Here is a 14,306-nt window from a genome sequence, read left to right as displayed (position 1 = left end):
TTTCCAGTACTTGTTATTTTTGTTTTTGTTTTGAAGATGGTTTCTCTCTGCTGCTCGGGCTGGAGTGTACTGGTGTGATCAGCTCACTGTAACCTCAAACTCCTGTGCCCAAGGATCCTCCTGTCTCAGCCTCCCGAGGAGCTGAGACTACAGGCATGCACCACCACATCTGGCTAATTTTTTTTAAATTTTTCATCTTGTAGAGATGGGGTCTCACTTTGTTGCCCAGGCTGCACTTTGTAATAGAATTCTTACTTATAAATATACTTTACCTCCTCTGGGCACTGGTCTCATTTTTATGTTTAAAACTTGGCTGCAACACTTCAGTAATGCTAGTTCTCTTTGCTAGTTTTGGTGGGGCGGGAGGAGAGGTAGACAGCTGTGGGTTACGGTTAGAATACTGACGTTCTGTGAGGCAGTACCCACGAGATGATGAGGCCCATGGAACTCCTTGAAGAGGTTAAAGGATTCAGTAGAGGGTAACTGTGAGTCAGAAATCCCATTGTGACCACTACTACCTATACCAGGAGAGTGACATTCAACCATGAAATACTAAAGTGGGCATGAAAAAATTCCAAAGGCTATCACCAACTGACAAAGAGCAGAAATGTATACTCTAGGTTGACATTTAGCCCTTAACACACCATGACAGCGTGAGGCTCCATGGGGTGTGTCAGCATGGGGGATCTGATGAAACCCTCCCCTCTCTTGCAGTCTGTGGCTCTGCCTCATGTAATATTATCACACAAACCTCTGCGTGAACACCATAAAATGCATACTTTTTGACATCTGAAACCTCAGCTGGTCAAGTCCATCTGGGAAATACATCCTGAGACGGGTGGAACTTTCACATCTTATTCAAATTTATACTTTCTTCTTTTCTTTTCTTCTCTCTCTCTCTCTCCCCCGCCTCCTTTTCCCCTCCACTCCCCTCCCCTCCCCTCACCTCACCTCACCTCTTCTTTCCTTTCCTTTCTTTCCCCCTTGTTATTTGCCTGGGAGTCTAGGATACAGCAGGCTCTGGGTAAACGTGTATTGTAAAGTTGGCAGGTAGAAGGGGCTTTTGGCTGTTGTTTTTCAAACAGGTTATGAATATGCTGACATTATTAAAAACACATGCACATGTACATCACCATTGCCCCAGAAACCTCTCCAGCTGACTAGTGTCAAGCTAGTGATTTATAAGATTGTCTGCACATATTATATTTTAAAATACATACTGCTTTTGTGAAATGTGTATTTATTACACATTTTGGAATTGATAATATATGCCAAAAAGCAGCCTCTGCCTTGCTGGATCTGAGACAGTCTGTCATGTAAACACATTTCTGGAAGGGACTTCATACAAATGCTTTAGATGGGGCCAACCAGCTTCCATGGTCTCTCTCTCTCTCACACACACACACACCCCTTCTTCTCCCCCGACCATGTCACACCCATACAAATAAATAATAAAACAGTAATGGAACGATAGCCCCAGAGGAAAGCTCTGTTAGGAATAAGTCTTATTTTCAAAGCTGCACAAAACCCATCCAGAGAAGTAACCTTGTGAAAAGCAACAAAGCAACACTTTCTAACTCTACAGATTGGGCTGCCCCAAACTAGCGAGATGGCTCTGTGAGCCCCACCCCGTGTGTTCTTCAAATACCCTGAGCTGTCACTCCAAGTGCGAGAGTTGACGGGAAATCCAATTTGCGGTCAGTCTATAGCAAGAGTGTTCCAGACTCTGATCGCCTTGGTACAGCCATGTGGGTCAGTGTATGGCTGTGTGGGTGTGTGGGGCTGTGTAGGTATGTGAGTCTGTGTGCAGCTCTGTGGGTTAGTGTGTGGGTGTATGACTCTGTGGGTGTATTGCTGCATGGCTGTGTGGGTCAGTGTGTGACTGTGTGGGTGGGTTGGTGTGTGGATGTATGACTGTGTGCATGTGTGGCTACACAGGTGTGTGGGTCAGTGTGTGGCTGTGTGGGTCGGTATGTTGTCATGTGGGTCAGTGTGTGGCCATGTGGGTCAGTGTGTGGCCGTGTGGGTCAGTGTGTGGCCGTGTGGGTCGGTGTGTTGTCGTGTGGGTCGGTGTGTGGCCGTGTGGGTTGGTGTGTGGCCGTGTGGGTCGGTGTGTTGCTGTCTGGGTCGGTGTGTGACTGTGTGGGTCGGTGTGTAGCTCTGTGGGTTGCTGTGTAGCTCTGTGGGTTGGTGTGTGGGTGTATGACTGTGTGGGTTGTGGCTGCACGGCTGTGTGGGTCAGTGTGTGACTGTGTGGGTTGGTGTGTGGCTGTGTGGGTCGGTGTGTTGTTGTGTGGGTCTGTGTGTTGCTGTGTGGGTTGGTGTGTTGCTGTGTGGGCTGGTGTGTGGCTGTGTGGGTGTGTGTGTGGTCACCCTGTGTAATGTGCATTCACACCCCACTCTGGCAGCTTAATCTTTTCCTCCCCAGCATCCACTGGCATAATCAACTGGGGGCCTGCACAGAACCTGCCAAGCTTGTATTAATGTTGGCTCAGGGAGAGATTTATTCCTTCCTAGCACAGCACAGGCTATACCTGGCTCAGCTAGGATTCTCCCACCTTTACACCCCTCACTACACTACAAATACACACAAACATGCATGCACACATACAGGTGTGCGCACATGCGCACGAACACACACACACACACACACATGAGTGCCAGGTGGAACTAGTTCTGGTCAGTGTTTGGAAGGGGAACCTCCTTGGCCTCTGCCAAATATAGTCAATCACCCCGAGATTTTCAGAGCTTCTGCCTCATTGTTTGATCTGGAAACCCCTTTCCTACTCTACAGGGGCCACAAGCACATTATAAATGCAATCTCACTTGGAGGCTTAAGTGCCAACCTGGGCTCAAACAGCCGTGTCATCTGAATGAGTAATTTACCTCTCTGCTCATCAGTTCGCTCATTCATAAAATGGGGATGATATTAGCAGGGTGACATTGTGAGGTCCCTCATTAAGGTATCATTTTAAAATGAACCACAGTCCTTGTCCAGTGGGAGAGGCATCAGACAGAATGTCTACTCCCGCCTCAGTCCAGGATGGGATAAATCTCAGCCTGTTAGCCCTGCTGAGTCCAATCACACAAACTCTGCAGGGAGAAAGAGGAGAGCATCTGCCATACAGTCAGGCTGCCACCCTGTTCACTTGCTTCTGTCCTTGACCCTGTCCCTGAGCTCCAGACACACAGAACTCTTCATTGATCCCAGGACACACCCCCATTGCACATGCTGTGTCCTCTGCCTGGATTTCCCTTCCACCTATTCTCCGCCTAGAAAACTTATATTCATCCTTCAAAGCTCAGATCTAAAACCACCATTTATTGCAGCCTTCCGTGCTCCCTCCTCTTCTCCCTCAGCCTCAAGCAGAGATAATTCCCTGGGTCATCATGGAATCTCATGAAAAGTTCTATTTGAACACTTCCCATACTTGCAACACCGGGACGTGATGTGGCTCTTCCACCAGATTGTGAACCCCTTGAAGAGAAGAGTTATATTTATCTTTGATTCCCTAATACTCAACCCAGTGTCAAGCATGTAGTAGTAAACTTAATCCATGTTTGAATGAATTATTCTTTGTGTCCTCAAAGTTTAACTCCAAGACTGGGGCATACTAATTACCTAACGAATGTTTGTGGAAATGACCAATTAATTGTTATGAATCTATCTCTGCAGTCCCACAGCCTAGTAGAGTTGTTTGAAAGAGTGAACTGTGCCTCATTCTGGCTACTCACTGTGTTTCCTGGACTGTAGTAGGTGCCAAAAAAAGGTTTGCATGAATGTTCATTCCCCCAGCACCTGTTATAGAGTTTATCTAACTGTTGCAATTGACAACCCTCATGTTTCTCCTCAACTCAATCAGTGTAGGTTTACCTTACCTGATGATGAAATGCAGGTTCAGGGCAGCAGAGGATGGGGGAGGGAAGGAGGGCTCTGCTCCACTGGTTCATTCAAGAACCCAGGCTCCTGATGGCTCTGCCAGTTTCAACAAGTGACCTTCCAGGGTCATCCTTGGTGTTGAAACCTAGCTGGAAGGTTGTGGAAAAAACAGAAACAGTTTATGGCCAGGCCAGGAACTACCCCACCTCACTTCTGCTCACATTCCTTTAACTAGAATTCAGTCACTTGGTCACACCTCACTGCAGGGAAGGCTGGAAAATGTAGCTTAAACTGTGTGCTCAAGTAAAAGTGGAAATGGGTTTGATGAGCAGTAATAAGTCCAAAAAACTTGTCAATCATCCATAAATATTTGACGAACAATATGAATAATGAGTTTTTCTATACCTGGAAGCTATGTATAGGTACGTTTGCACATAGCATACGCTCAATGAGTAGCTGAAATAATTCATCTCTGTATCCTCAAAAGCCTTACATATTGTCTCATGTGGAGATGGTACTCAGTAAATAAACAGATGAAAAGGAGGGAGGGAGGGAAGGAGGAGGAAGGAAGGAAGGAAGGAAGGAAGGAAGGAAGGAAGGAAGGAAGGAAGGAAGGAAGGAAGGAAGGGAGGATTGATTTAATAACAAAGGGTAGATAATGTATAGATGAATGGATGGATGGATGAAAGAAATCAAGGATGGGTGGGAGAAAAGAAGGAAGCAAAGATTTAGTAACAGATGAGTGAATGATGTATAGATGAACGGATGGGTAAAAGAAATCAAGGATGCATGGGAGGAAAGAAGGAAGAAAGGAAGGAAGGAATGAACAAATGAAAGAAGGAGAAAAGAAAGGAAAATAGTAAGAAAATATTTAATAATGGATGGATGATGGATAGATTAATGGATGAAAGAAAGGATGAGCAGGAGAAAAGGAGATGGGAGGGAGGAAGGTGTATATATGTACATACATACACACACATATATACATATACATAGTCTTATTAATATGTAACAAGAATTAGGAGTTTTATATATATGCATATATGTACACCCACCCACCCACACACACACACACACACACACACACATATATGTATATGCTTGGGAAATTAAGTACTTGGGAAATTGTTACCATCATAAACTAGGGCAATGGGTCACCCCTGAGGTGTTCCTGTTAGCCCCAACTGCTCAGTCCCTACTTGATCCTGATCCCTTGCCCCACACCTCATTACACCCTACACAGGGACTTGACCACCTTCTAGCTTCCAAATAGGAGTGAGCTTAACTCCAGGTTTCCTGAGTGTGGTGGCTACAGCTTCAAGTGGGAGCCATGGAAAATGGGTGGGAAGACAGAGCAAGATTTTAGATTCAAGGTCTACACTCTGCTTGAGTGATCAACATCATTTCCACACTATAATTACACTGCCCAATTCTCCAGATTGTACTGCTATCTTTAGGCTGTCCTGGTTGGAAGTAATCTGAAACTATGAGAAGTTAGATTCTGTGAAACAATCACTTCCCAAAGAAATATGGTCCTAGACAGTAATTGATAGATCCCGTTAAGCCTCTTATTTCCTATTTGGTCTCTTCTGAGATGACACTGTTGATTTGTGTAATGCAAACTGTGTCCCCCGTATTGCCAAAGGAGAAAGATTTGCCCAGCTTTGGAGGATAAGGGCTCAGGGAGTCTAAGCCAGGGAGCAGAAGGAGGATGGCGTTGAGTTATGATAGGTGGCTAGACCAGATATATCTTGACGGATTTTTCTCCATGGTCTGCATGATTATTCTGCTCCAGAGAATTCCTACAAGGACAGCTTGCAACTACTGTGGTTTAAGTCAGAGGCCACAGGATCTGTTCTTGTGAAACTTGGTTAGCATAAAAGGAAAAGGGACACATTTGGCTCAGAGCTCAGAGGTGCTCCACAAGGGATGCCCCAGAACTCTGCAGATGGTCCAGGAGGAGCACATATCTTTGCAAAGCACCCCTGACTCTCCAATCCTGATATCCTCATTCCCCTGCTTCTGTACTCTAAACCCAGAACTTTGCTGAGTTAGAGTGTGTTAAAATAATTGCGTTTATCTTGTGCTCTTGTAAAATTTAGGACTTGTGTGCTTAGACATCCCCCAACCCAGCCAATTTCTTCCTTACCCTGTCTTTTCTGGGTCCAGGGATGAGAGACTAAAGACTTTTGTTAAAGAGGAAAGCAAGCTGAAGTGAAAAGGAAAGAGCACTAACCTAAGAGTCAGGCAATGAAATTACAATCCCTATCTTGTGGCAAAGTTGCTGAACTGCTTTGAGAAAGTTTCGTCCCCTTTCTGGCCTGGCCTGCAACTCCCCATCTTAAGATAAGGGATTAGTCTAGAACATTTTAAAATTAGCTGCCAATATTTAAAATCAAGAGATCCCACATAAAAGAGGTTTTTTAGCTCCTCCCATAAATTCTGATTGGAAACACCAGTCTCACACTCCCACTTGGCCTCAAACAGCTGAAACTGAGTGGTGGCTTCTTGCTTTAGGTGGGATTTGCACCTTCAGGTTAACCACAATCCCCACTACTCCTTATTGCCTTAAACCTTGCTTCACTTGCTTATGTCATCAACTGGCCCTCATAAGCTTATGTTTGTAATTTCTAGATATCTATTCCCACTCCAGCTTCATTAATCCAAAATAAACTCACTCTCACACAGAAGCCAAGTGTAAGAACCATCACCTGTGACTGCTATTTGTCAACACTAATTAGGCCTGCATGGTCCCAATTCAGCACCCTGGACAAATTATTGAGTGCTATTAGAGGAAAGTGAGTCCTCCCATATCCCACCAAGTCCTGTCTAATGGGCAGCCACACCCTCGCACAGACTGAGAATATGCTGATACCTGGTAGACTAAAACTTCATCTTGTTATTAGTACCAAAGCCTTGAATCTCTATTAAATCTGCCCTGTGTTTGATTTCTTTGTAATTCTGCCATTCCTTGGAATGAGGATGGGGATGTAGGGGGATGAGGGTGAGATGGGTAATTCTTCTCTGTCAAGACATGTCCAAACTGCCTATCTTTTAGGTGCAACTGCTGCTTCCCAAAGGCCATCGTTCTTGTTGCTGTAAAGAATGATGGATCTGATACCATATATTACCACTGTGCACTTTCATTTTCAGGGTCTGATTTTCCTCCCCCAAATTGCTGAGTGATCGAGAGGCTAGGGTTGCTTTTATGAGATGTGTCATAAGGCCTTCTTTATGAACAACGTGGCCAGGCAACGTGGATCAGAGATAAGGGAAAACTGTCAGGTACCTCCGAGTTGTTTCTTGCTGGTATTTCTTTGCAGGTTCCCTCCAAGGCGTCTCTCCAGGAGTCCATGGCTGTCAGGAGGATATCAGGTGGTTAATCTGCTTTCAATTCCTTACAATTACTGAGCCCACCAGTCAAAACCCACCACAATCTGAAACCCACTGAGGGCCCACTCTGTGGCAGGCACTGTGCTGAGGTCTAGGAGGTGAGAGATAAAAAGTGTATCTCTGCTCTTGTGAAGCTTCTATTCCAGTGAGCAAGACAGACAATTAAAACAAAGCTATGGTGTGGTGCAGTGGGTCACACCTGTAATCCAGCACTTTTGGAGGCTGAGGCAGATGGACCACTTGAGGTCAGGAGCTCAAGACCAACCTGGTCAACATAGAGAAACCCCACCTCTACTAAAAATACAAAAGTTAGGCCAAATAGGAACAGTTCCAGTCTACAGCTCCCAGCGTGAGCGATGCAGAAGACAGGTGATTTCTGTGTTTCCAACTGAGGTACCGGGTTCATCTCACTGGGGCTTGTTGGACAGTGGGTGCAGCCCCCGGAGTGTGAGCCAAAGCAGGGCAGGGCATCACCTCACCCGGGAAGGGCAAGGGTTTGGGAAATTCCCTTTCCTAGCCAAGGGAAACCGTGACAGACAGTACCTGGAAATTCGGGACACTCCCACCCTAATACTGAGCTTTTCCAATATCTTAGCAAATGGCACACCAGGAGATTATATCCCACACCTGGCTCTGAGGGCCCCATGCCCATGGAGCCTCACTCACTGCTAGCACAGCAGCTTGAGATGGAACTGCAAGGTGACAGCGAGGCTGGGGGAGGGGTGTCCACCATTGCTGAAGCTTGAGTAGGTAAACAAAGCAGCTGGGAAGCTCAAACATGGTGGAGCCCACTGCAGCTCAAGGAGGCCTGCCAGCCTCTGTAGACTCCATCTCTGGGGACAGGGCATAGCTGAACAAAAGGCAGCAGAAACATCTGCAGACTTAAACGTCCCTGACAGCTTTGAAGAGAGTAGTGGTTCTCCCAGCATGGAGTTTGAGATCTGAGAATGGACAGACTGCCTCCTCAAGTGGGTTCCTGACTCCTGAGTAGCCTAACTGGGAGACACCTCCCAGTAGGGGCCGACTGACACCTCATACAGCCGGGTGCCCCTCAGAGACGAAGCTTCCAGATGAAGGATCAGGCAGCAACATTAGTCATTCTGCCATATTTGCTGTTGTGCAGCCTCCACTGGTGAAACCCAGGCAAACAGGGTCTGGAGTAGACCTCCAGCAAACTCAAACAGACCTGCAGCTGAGGGTCCTGACTGTTAGAAGGAAAACTAACAAATAGAAAGGACATCCACACGAAAACCCCATCTGTATGTCACTATCATCAAAGACCAAGGGTAGATAAAACCACAAAGATGGGGAGAAACCAGAGCAGAAAAGCTGAAAATTCTAAAAATCAGAGCACCTCTTCTCCTCCAAAGGAATGCAGCTCCTCACCAGTGATGGAACAAAGCTGGACAGAGAATGACTTTGACACATTCAAAGTTCCCTTTGACAAGGGAAGCCCATCAGACTAACAGCGACTCTCTCGGCAGAAACTCTACAAGCCAGAAGAGAGGGTGGCCCAGTATTCAACATTCTTAGGAGAAGAATTTTCAACCCGGAATTTCATTTCCAGCCAAACTAAGCTTCATAAGTGAAGGAGAAATAAAATCCTTTATAGACAAGCAAATACTGAGAGATTTTGTCACTACCAGGCCTGCCTTACAAGAGCTCTTGAAGGAAGCACTAAACATGGAAAGGAACAACTGGTACCAGCCAGTGCAAAAACATGCCAAATTGTAAAGACCATCGATGCTAGGAAGAAACCGCATCAACTGACGTGCAAAATAACCAGCTAACATCATAATTACAGGATCAAATTCGCACATAACAATATTAACCTTAAATGTTAATGGGCTAAATGCTCCAGTTAAAAGACACAGACTGGCAAACTGGATAAAGAGTCAAGACCCATCAGTGTGCTGTGTTCAGGAGACCCATCTCACATGCAGAGACATACATAGGCTCAAAATAAAGGGATGGAGGAAGATATACGAAACAAATGGAAGCAAAAAAAAAGCAGGGGTTGCAATGCTAGACTCTGATAAAACAGATTTTAAACGAACAAAGATCAAAAGAGAAAAAGAAGGCCATTACATAATGGCAAAGGGATCAATTCAACAAGAAGAGCTAACTATCCTAAATACATACGCACCCAACACAGGAGCACCCAGATCCATAAAGCAAGTCCTTAGAGACCTACAAAGAGACTTAAACTCCCACACAATAATAATGGGAGATTTTAACACCCCACTGTCAACATTAGACAGATCAACGAGACAGAAAGTTAACAAGGATATTCAGCACTTGAACTCAGTTCTGCACCTAGCAGACCTAATAGACATCTACAGAACTCTCCACCCCAAATCAACATTCGTCTCAGCACCACATCGCACTTATTCCAAAATGGACCACATAGTTGGAAGTAAAGCACTCCTCAGCAAATGAAAAAGAACAGAAATTATAACAAACTGTCTCTTAGACCACAGTGCAATCAAATTAGAACTCAGGATTAAGAAACACACTCAAAACTGCTCAACTACATGGAAACTGAACAACCTGCTCCTGAATGACTACTGGGTAAATAACAAAATGAAGGCAGAAATAAAGATGTTCTTTGAAAGCAATGAGAACAAAGACACAATATACCAAAATCTCTGGGACAAATTTAAAGCAGTGTATAGTGGGAAATTCATAGCATTAAATGCCCACAAGAGAAAGCAGGAAAGATCTAAAACTGACACCCTAACATCACAATTAAAAGAACTAGAGAAGCAAGAGCAAACACATTCAAAAGCTAGTAGAAGCCAAGAAATAACTAAGATCAGAGCAGAACTGAAGGAGATAGACACACAAAAAACCCTTCAAAAAAATCAATGAATCCAGTAGCTGGATTTTTGAAAAGATCAACAAAATTGATAGACTGCTATCAAGACTAATAATGAAGAAAAGAGAGAAGAATCAAATGGATACAATAAAAAAATGATAAAGGGGATATAACCACTGATCCCACAGAAATACAAACTACCATCACAGAATACTATAAACACACACAAATAAACTAGAAAATCTAGAAGAAATGAATAAATTCCTGGTCACATACACCCTCCCAAGACGAAACCAGGAAGAAGCTGAATCCCTGACTAGACCAATAACAGGCTCTCAAATTTTGAGGCAATAATTAATAGCCTACCAACCAAAAAAAGTCCAGGACCAGAGAGATTCACAGCTGAATTCTACCAGAGGTACAAGGAGGAGCTGGTATCATTCCTTCTGAAACGATTCCAATCAACAGAAAAAGAGGGAATCCTCCCTAACTCATTTGATGAGGCCAGCATCATCCTGATACCAAAGCCTGGTGGAGACACAACAAAAAAAGAGAATGTTAGACCAATACCCCTGATGAACATTGATGCAAAAATCCTCAATAAAATTCTGGCAAACCAAATCCAGCTGCACATCAAAAAGCTTATCCACTACAATCAAGTTGGCTTCATCCCTGGGATGCAAGGCTGGTTCAACATATGCAAATCAATAAAGGTAATCCATCATAAACAGAACCAAAAACAAAACTACATGATTATCTCAATAGATGCAGAAAAGGCCTTTGACAAAATTCAACAGCACTTCTTGCTAAAAACTCTCAATTAACTAGGTATTGATGGAATGTATCTCAAAACAATAAGAGCTATTTATGACAAACCCACAGCCAATATCATACTGAATGGGCAAAAACTGGAAGCATTCCCTTTGAAAACTGGCACAAGACAGGGATTCCCTCTCTCACCACTCCTATTGCAACACAGTGTTCAAAGTTTTGGCCAGTGCAATCAGGCAAGAGTATACGTGAATCTACATACTCCCTCACACCTCTATCTACCCACATGCACACACACAGTGCAGGCACTTCCTCACACAGCATGTATGCACACAGACCCCCCCACGCATATGTGCACATGCATGCGCACTCACACACCCACACACATCCATGCATAGACCCCCACACCTCCCCAACACATGCACACACCCACTAGCACACACTCATATGACCTCCCCACACAAACCTATAATGGAAACACACGTGCATCTCCATATGTACACACACTCAGGCACACGCACACATACCCTCCAGAACATGTACGTCACACACACACACACACACACACACCCCTCTGCAGTGTATGACTGGCCCTGGACCCACATGAGGCACATACCCTCTTCAGATGTGGCTGGTCATGGAAGGGGCAGTTGTCCAAGTTGGGCTGGGTCTTGGTACACGTGGTTCGGCCCAACTCCACGTCCAAGAAGTAGTTCACCCCAGCTACGATCTACACATGTGAAAGAGCAGGAGGCAGGGACGGCATGCTCTGTCAGTTTCTTACACACACAGGCACTTCACTGTGACTGGGTCACTGGGCTTGCCTGGGGCTTCAAGCCTACCTTCACGAGCTACCCACACTGTCACTTGCAAGGCACACAAGCCACCTCCTCCTGCCAGCTGGCAGGGATACCATGCCCCAGGCCTCCCTGGTAACTTGTTTTCTCTATGCCAATACCAAGGATTAACTGAATTCTGCTACCTATGACCCAGGGGGCAGGGACACTGGATCTATTCTAGGAAGGCTCTCATGTGATGATGAAATTTCCGCAAACTTCCAGTTCCTGGCATTCAGTCCACAGAGCATCTCATTCCTCTCATTTAACCCAGAGGTATTTTCCCTCATTTATCAGTAGGAGATGAGATGCTCACATACATTGATGTTTTAGGCCAATAAACTGCTTCCCACATGCCTCCATTCCAGGTGTGATTTTCGAGGCAGTATTTCTAAAGTGAGTCTTATGGTTGCAACTTCAGAAGAGAACTGAATGCTTTCCCTGTACAGTGCCACCCCCAGACATGACTGGTGAGAACTGTGGAGAAGCATGGGATGAGGGACCCTGGGACCAGGGTGCTAGACCTTGCCCTGTGGAGCCACACACAAGTCCTGTAGAACCACATGCAAGTCCTGTGATCCCTCTGGTGTCAGTCTGCTGCTCTGTAAAATAGGTTCCAGGGTCCAATGATCTACAATGCCCCGTGCTTCACTCCCAGTGAGAGAGGGGTGCAGGCCAGTGGGGACCCTACACCAGGGAGTCCTCCTCCTGTGCAGGGAGAGGGCCCCAGCTGACGGATGCAGGAGGAGAAACGGGGCTGGTCCGGACTCCTCTGAATTTCCAAGAGAAAAGTGGAGGAGCTCTAAAGTCTGTGTCACTGTTTGTTGCTCTGACATGGGATGCAGGTCAAGCTGGACCTGGTAGCCCTACTGAAGCTCCCTCCTGATCTGACCCCCTACTCCGCTCTGCTGGGTGACTGCTGTCCTCATCTGGCTGAGGTCTAACTCTGCATCAGCTGGTAGAAGCAGGGTCAGGCATGCTCCGCCCCAGCAGGAACTCAGCTGCCCTGGGCTCTAGGGGGTGGTCAGTTGGCCTGAGGGTGAAGGCCCCCAGTCCTAGGGGGCTGTGCCCAGGGGTGTGACTTGGGAAGGGAAGCAGGGCTCTGCAGGATAAGGAGCCAGGCCCAGGTGTGGCCCCTGTGGAGAGGACTCTGGGAGAAGGACGAGCCTCATGGCCTGGATCTCATCCTGACCAGCACCAAGCCCACCCAGAGTCAGCACAGTCTCCACCCACACCTGCTGGATCCTGGGAAATGGCACTGTCATGGTACAGACCCAGCGGCTGCTGCAGATGAAAAGAGGCAGAGGGGACAGGACAGGGCTGAACTCAGGTACTCACGGCCCGGGAGCGTCCTAGGGCGTGAAGCCCCTCAGCAGTCAGGGAAAGTTGAATGAGTCTGAGCATTAGACCATGAATGTGTCAGTGCTGATTTTCAAAATGGAATCGTGGTTGTGTGAGATACTGCCCTTGTTTTAAGGAAAACACACTGAAGTGTTCACTCTCAAAAGATTCAGGCAAAAAAATGCATATGCAGGACATACATACACACACCCATATTCACATTCGGAAAGTGAGCTGGGGGAACAAACGGCACAATGTTAACATCCGTGCTAACATCTGAGGGATCTGGGTGAAAGTTCTATAGGGATGCCCTGTACTATTTCTGCAGCTGCTCTGTAAGTCAGAAATTATGTGAGAATAAAAAGTTAAACTAAAGTGTTTAAAAATTATTTGGCGGAAGAACAAGGAGGCAGCCAGATGAGGGGCTCTGTTTTTTCCTTCTCCTGCGTATTCAGCAGCGCACCAGGAGCCCCGCGTCCCAGGAGGCCTGGACAGAGTTGGGTGGGACGTCCTGTGCCTGCCCCCGCGCTGCAGCGCCGCTCGAGCTGGCGCCTGGAAGCAGATCTCAGGCGCCAGGCGCGGACCTGGCGTGTCCTTGCGGTTCCAAGCCAGACCAGACTCGGGGCATTCCCGGACACGCCCGCCAAGGGCTCCAGGGTGACAGCGAAGACCGGGAACAGGGTCTGGGTGAGAAGCCCAGGTGCCGGGGAGAAGGAGCAGCGCGGGGTCCGGGAGGGGCGCGGGGCGGGCTGGGGCGGCGGGGCCAGGGCTCGGGATCCTGCTGGGGGCGGCACGCACCTGCTTGCGGGCGCGCACCACCTGCAGCGCGCGGCTGTGGTACATGTCGTTGCTGGCTTTGTTGTACTCGCTGACAGCAAAGTCCAGGGCACGCCGCACACCCTCCTCCTCCACGCTGACGTCCATGGGGCCTCCCACGAGGCGCGGCGGCTTCCCGGGACTCGCTCCGGCCGCGGGGTTCACTGCCAGAGCCACCGCCAGGATGGCCAGCAGGAGCAGCGGGGCGCGCAGAGTACCTGCCATTGTCGGCTAGGACGCGGGACACGGGGAGTGGGGCCGCAGGCGAGAGGCTGGACCTACTGAGGACCCAGTGCGATCCCGAGGCCGTGAGCGCCGCGGGGCCACCGGCTGCGCTTTTATCCCTTCTGGCCTTCCCCGCCCCTCGCGCCCTGCGCTTCCTTTTCCAGAACGCCTAGTCCCTCCCGCTTCCCCTCTCCCTTCCAGCCTGCCCTACCTCTCCCGCCTCCCG

At 47.4% G+C, this 14,306-nt stretch overlaps 1 protein-coding gene across 1 annotated transcript; it reads right to left on the bottom strand.

Annotated features, from left to right (window-relative positions):
• Nucleotides 1-3,879: 3,879 nt before the first annotated feature.
• Nucleotides 3,880-14,131, bottom strand: LOC115895742 (cystatin-C-like). The gene is made up of 4 exons (XM_030926360.1): nucleotides 13,838-14,131; nucleotides 11,479-11,592; nucleotides 7,170-7,237; nucleotides 3,880-4,029 (listed from the first exon to the last, which is right to left on the bottom strand). The coding sequence occupies exons 1-4, from the start codon at nucleotides 14,078-14,080 to the stop codon at nucleotides 4,026-4,028; spliced, it is 429 nt and encodes a 142-aa protein (XP_030782220.1). The 5' UTR covers nucleotides 14,081-14,131; the 3' UTR covers nucleotides 3,880-4,025.
• Between the last annotated feature and the right edge of the window lie 175 nt (nucleotides 14,132-14,306).

Source organism: Rhinopithecus roxellana, unplaced genomic scaffold (genome assembly GCF_007565055.1).
Source record: "Rhinopithecus roxellana isolate Shanxi Qingling unplaced genomic scaffold, ASM756505v1 contig2117, whole genome shotgun sequence".
Classification (NCBI taxonomy): Eukaryota; Metazoa; Chordata; class Mammalia; order Primates; family Cercopithecidae; genus Rhinopithecus; species Rhinopithecus roxellana.
Note: the sequence above shows the minus strand (reverse complement) of the source record. Positions and strands in the feature narration are given on the sequence as shown.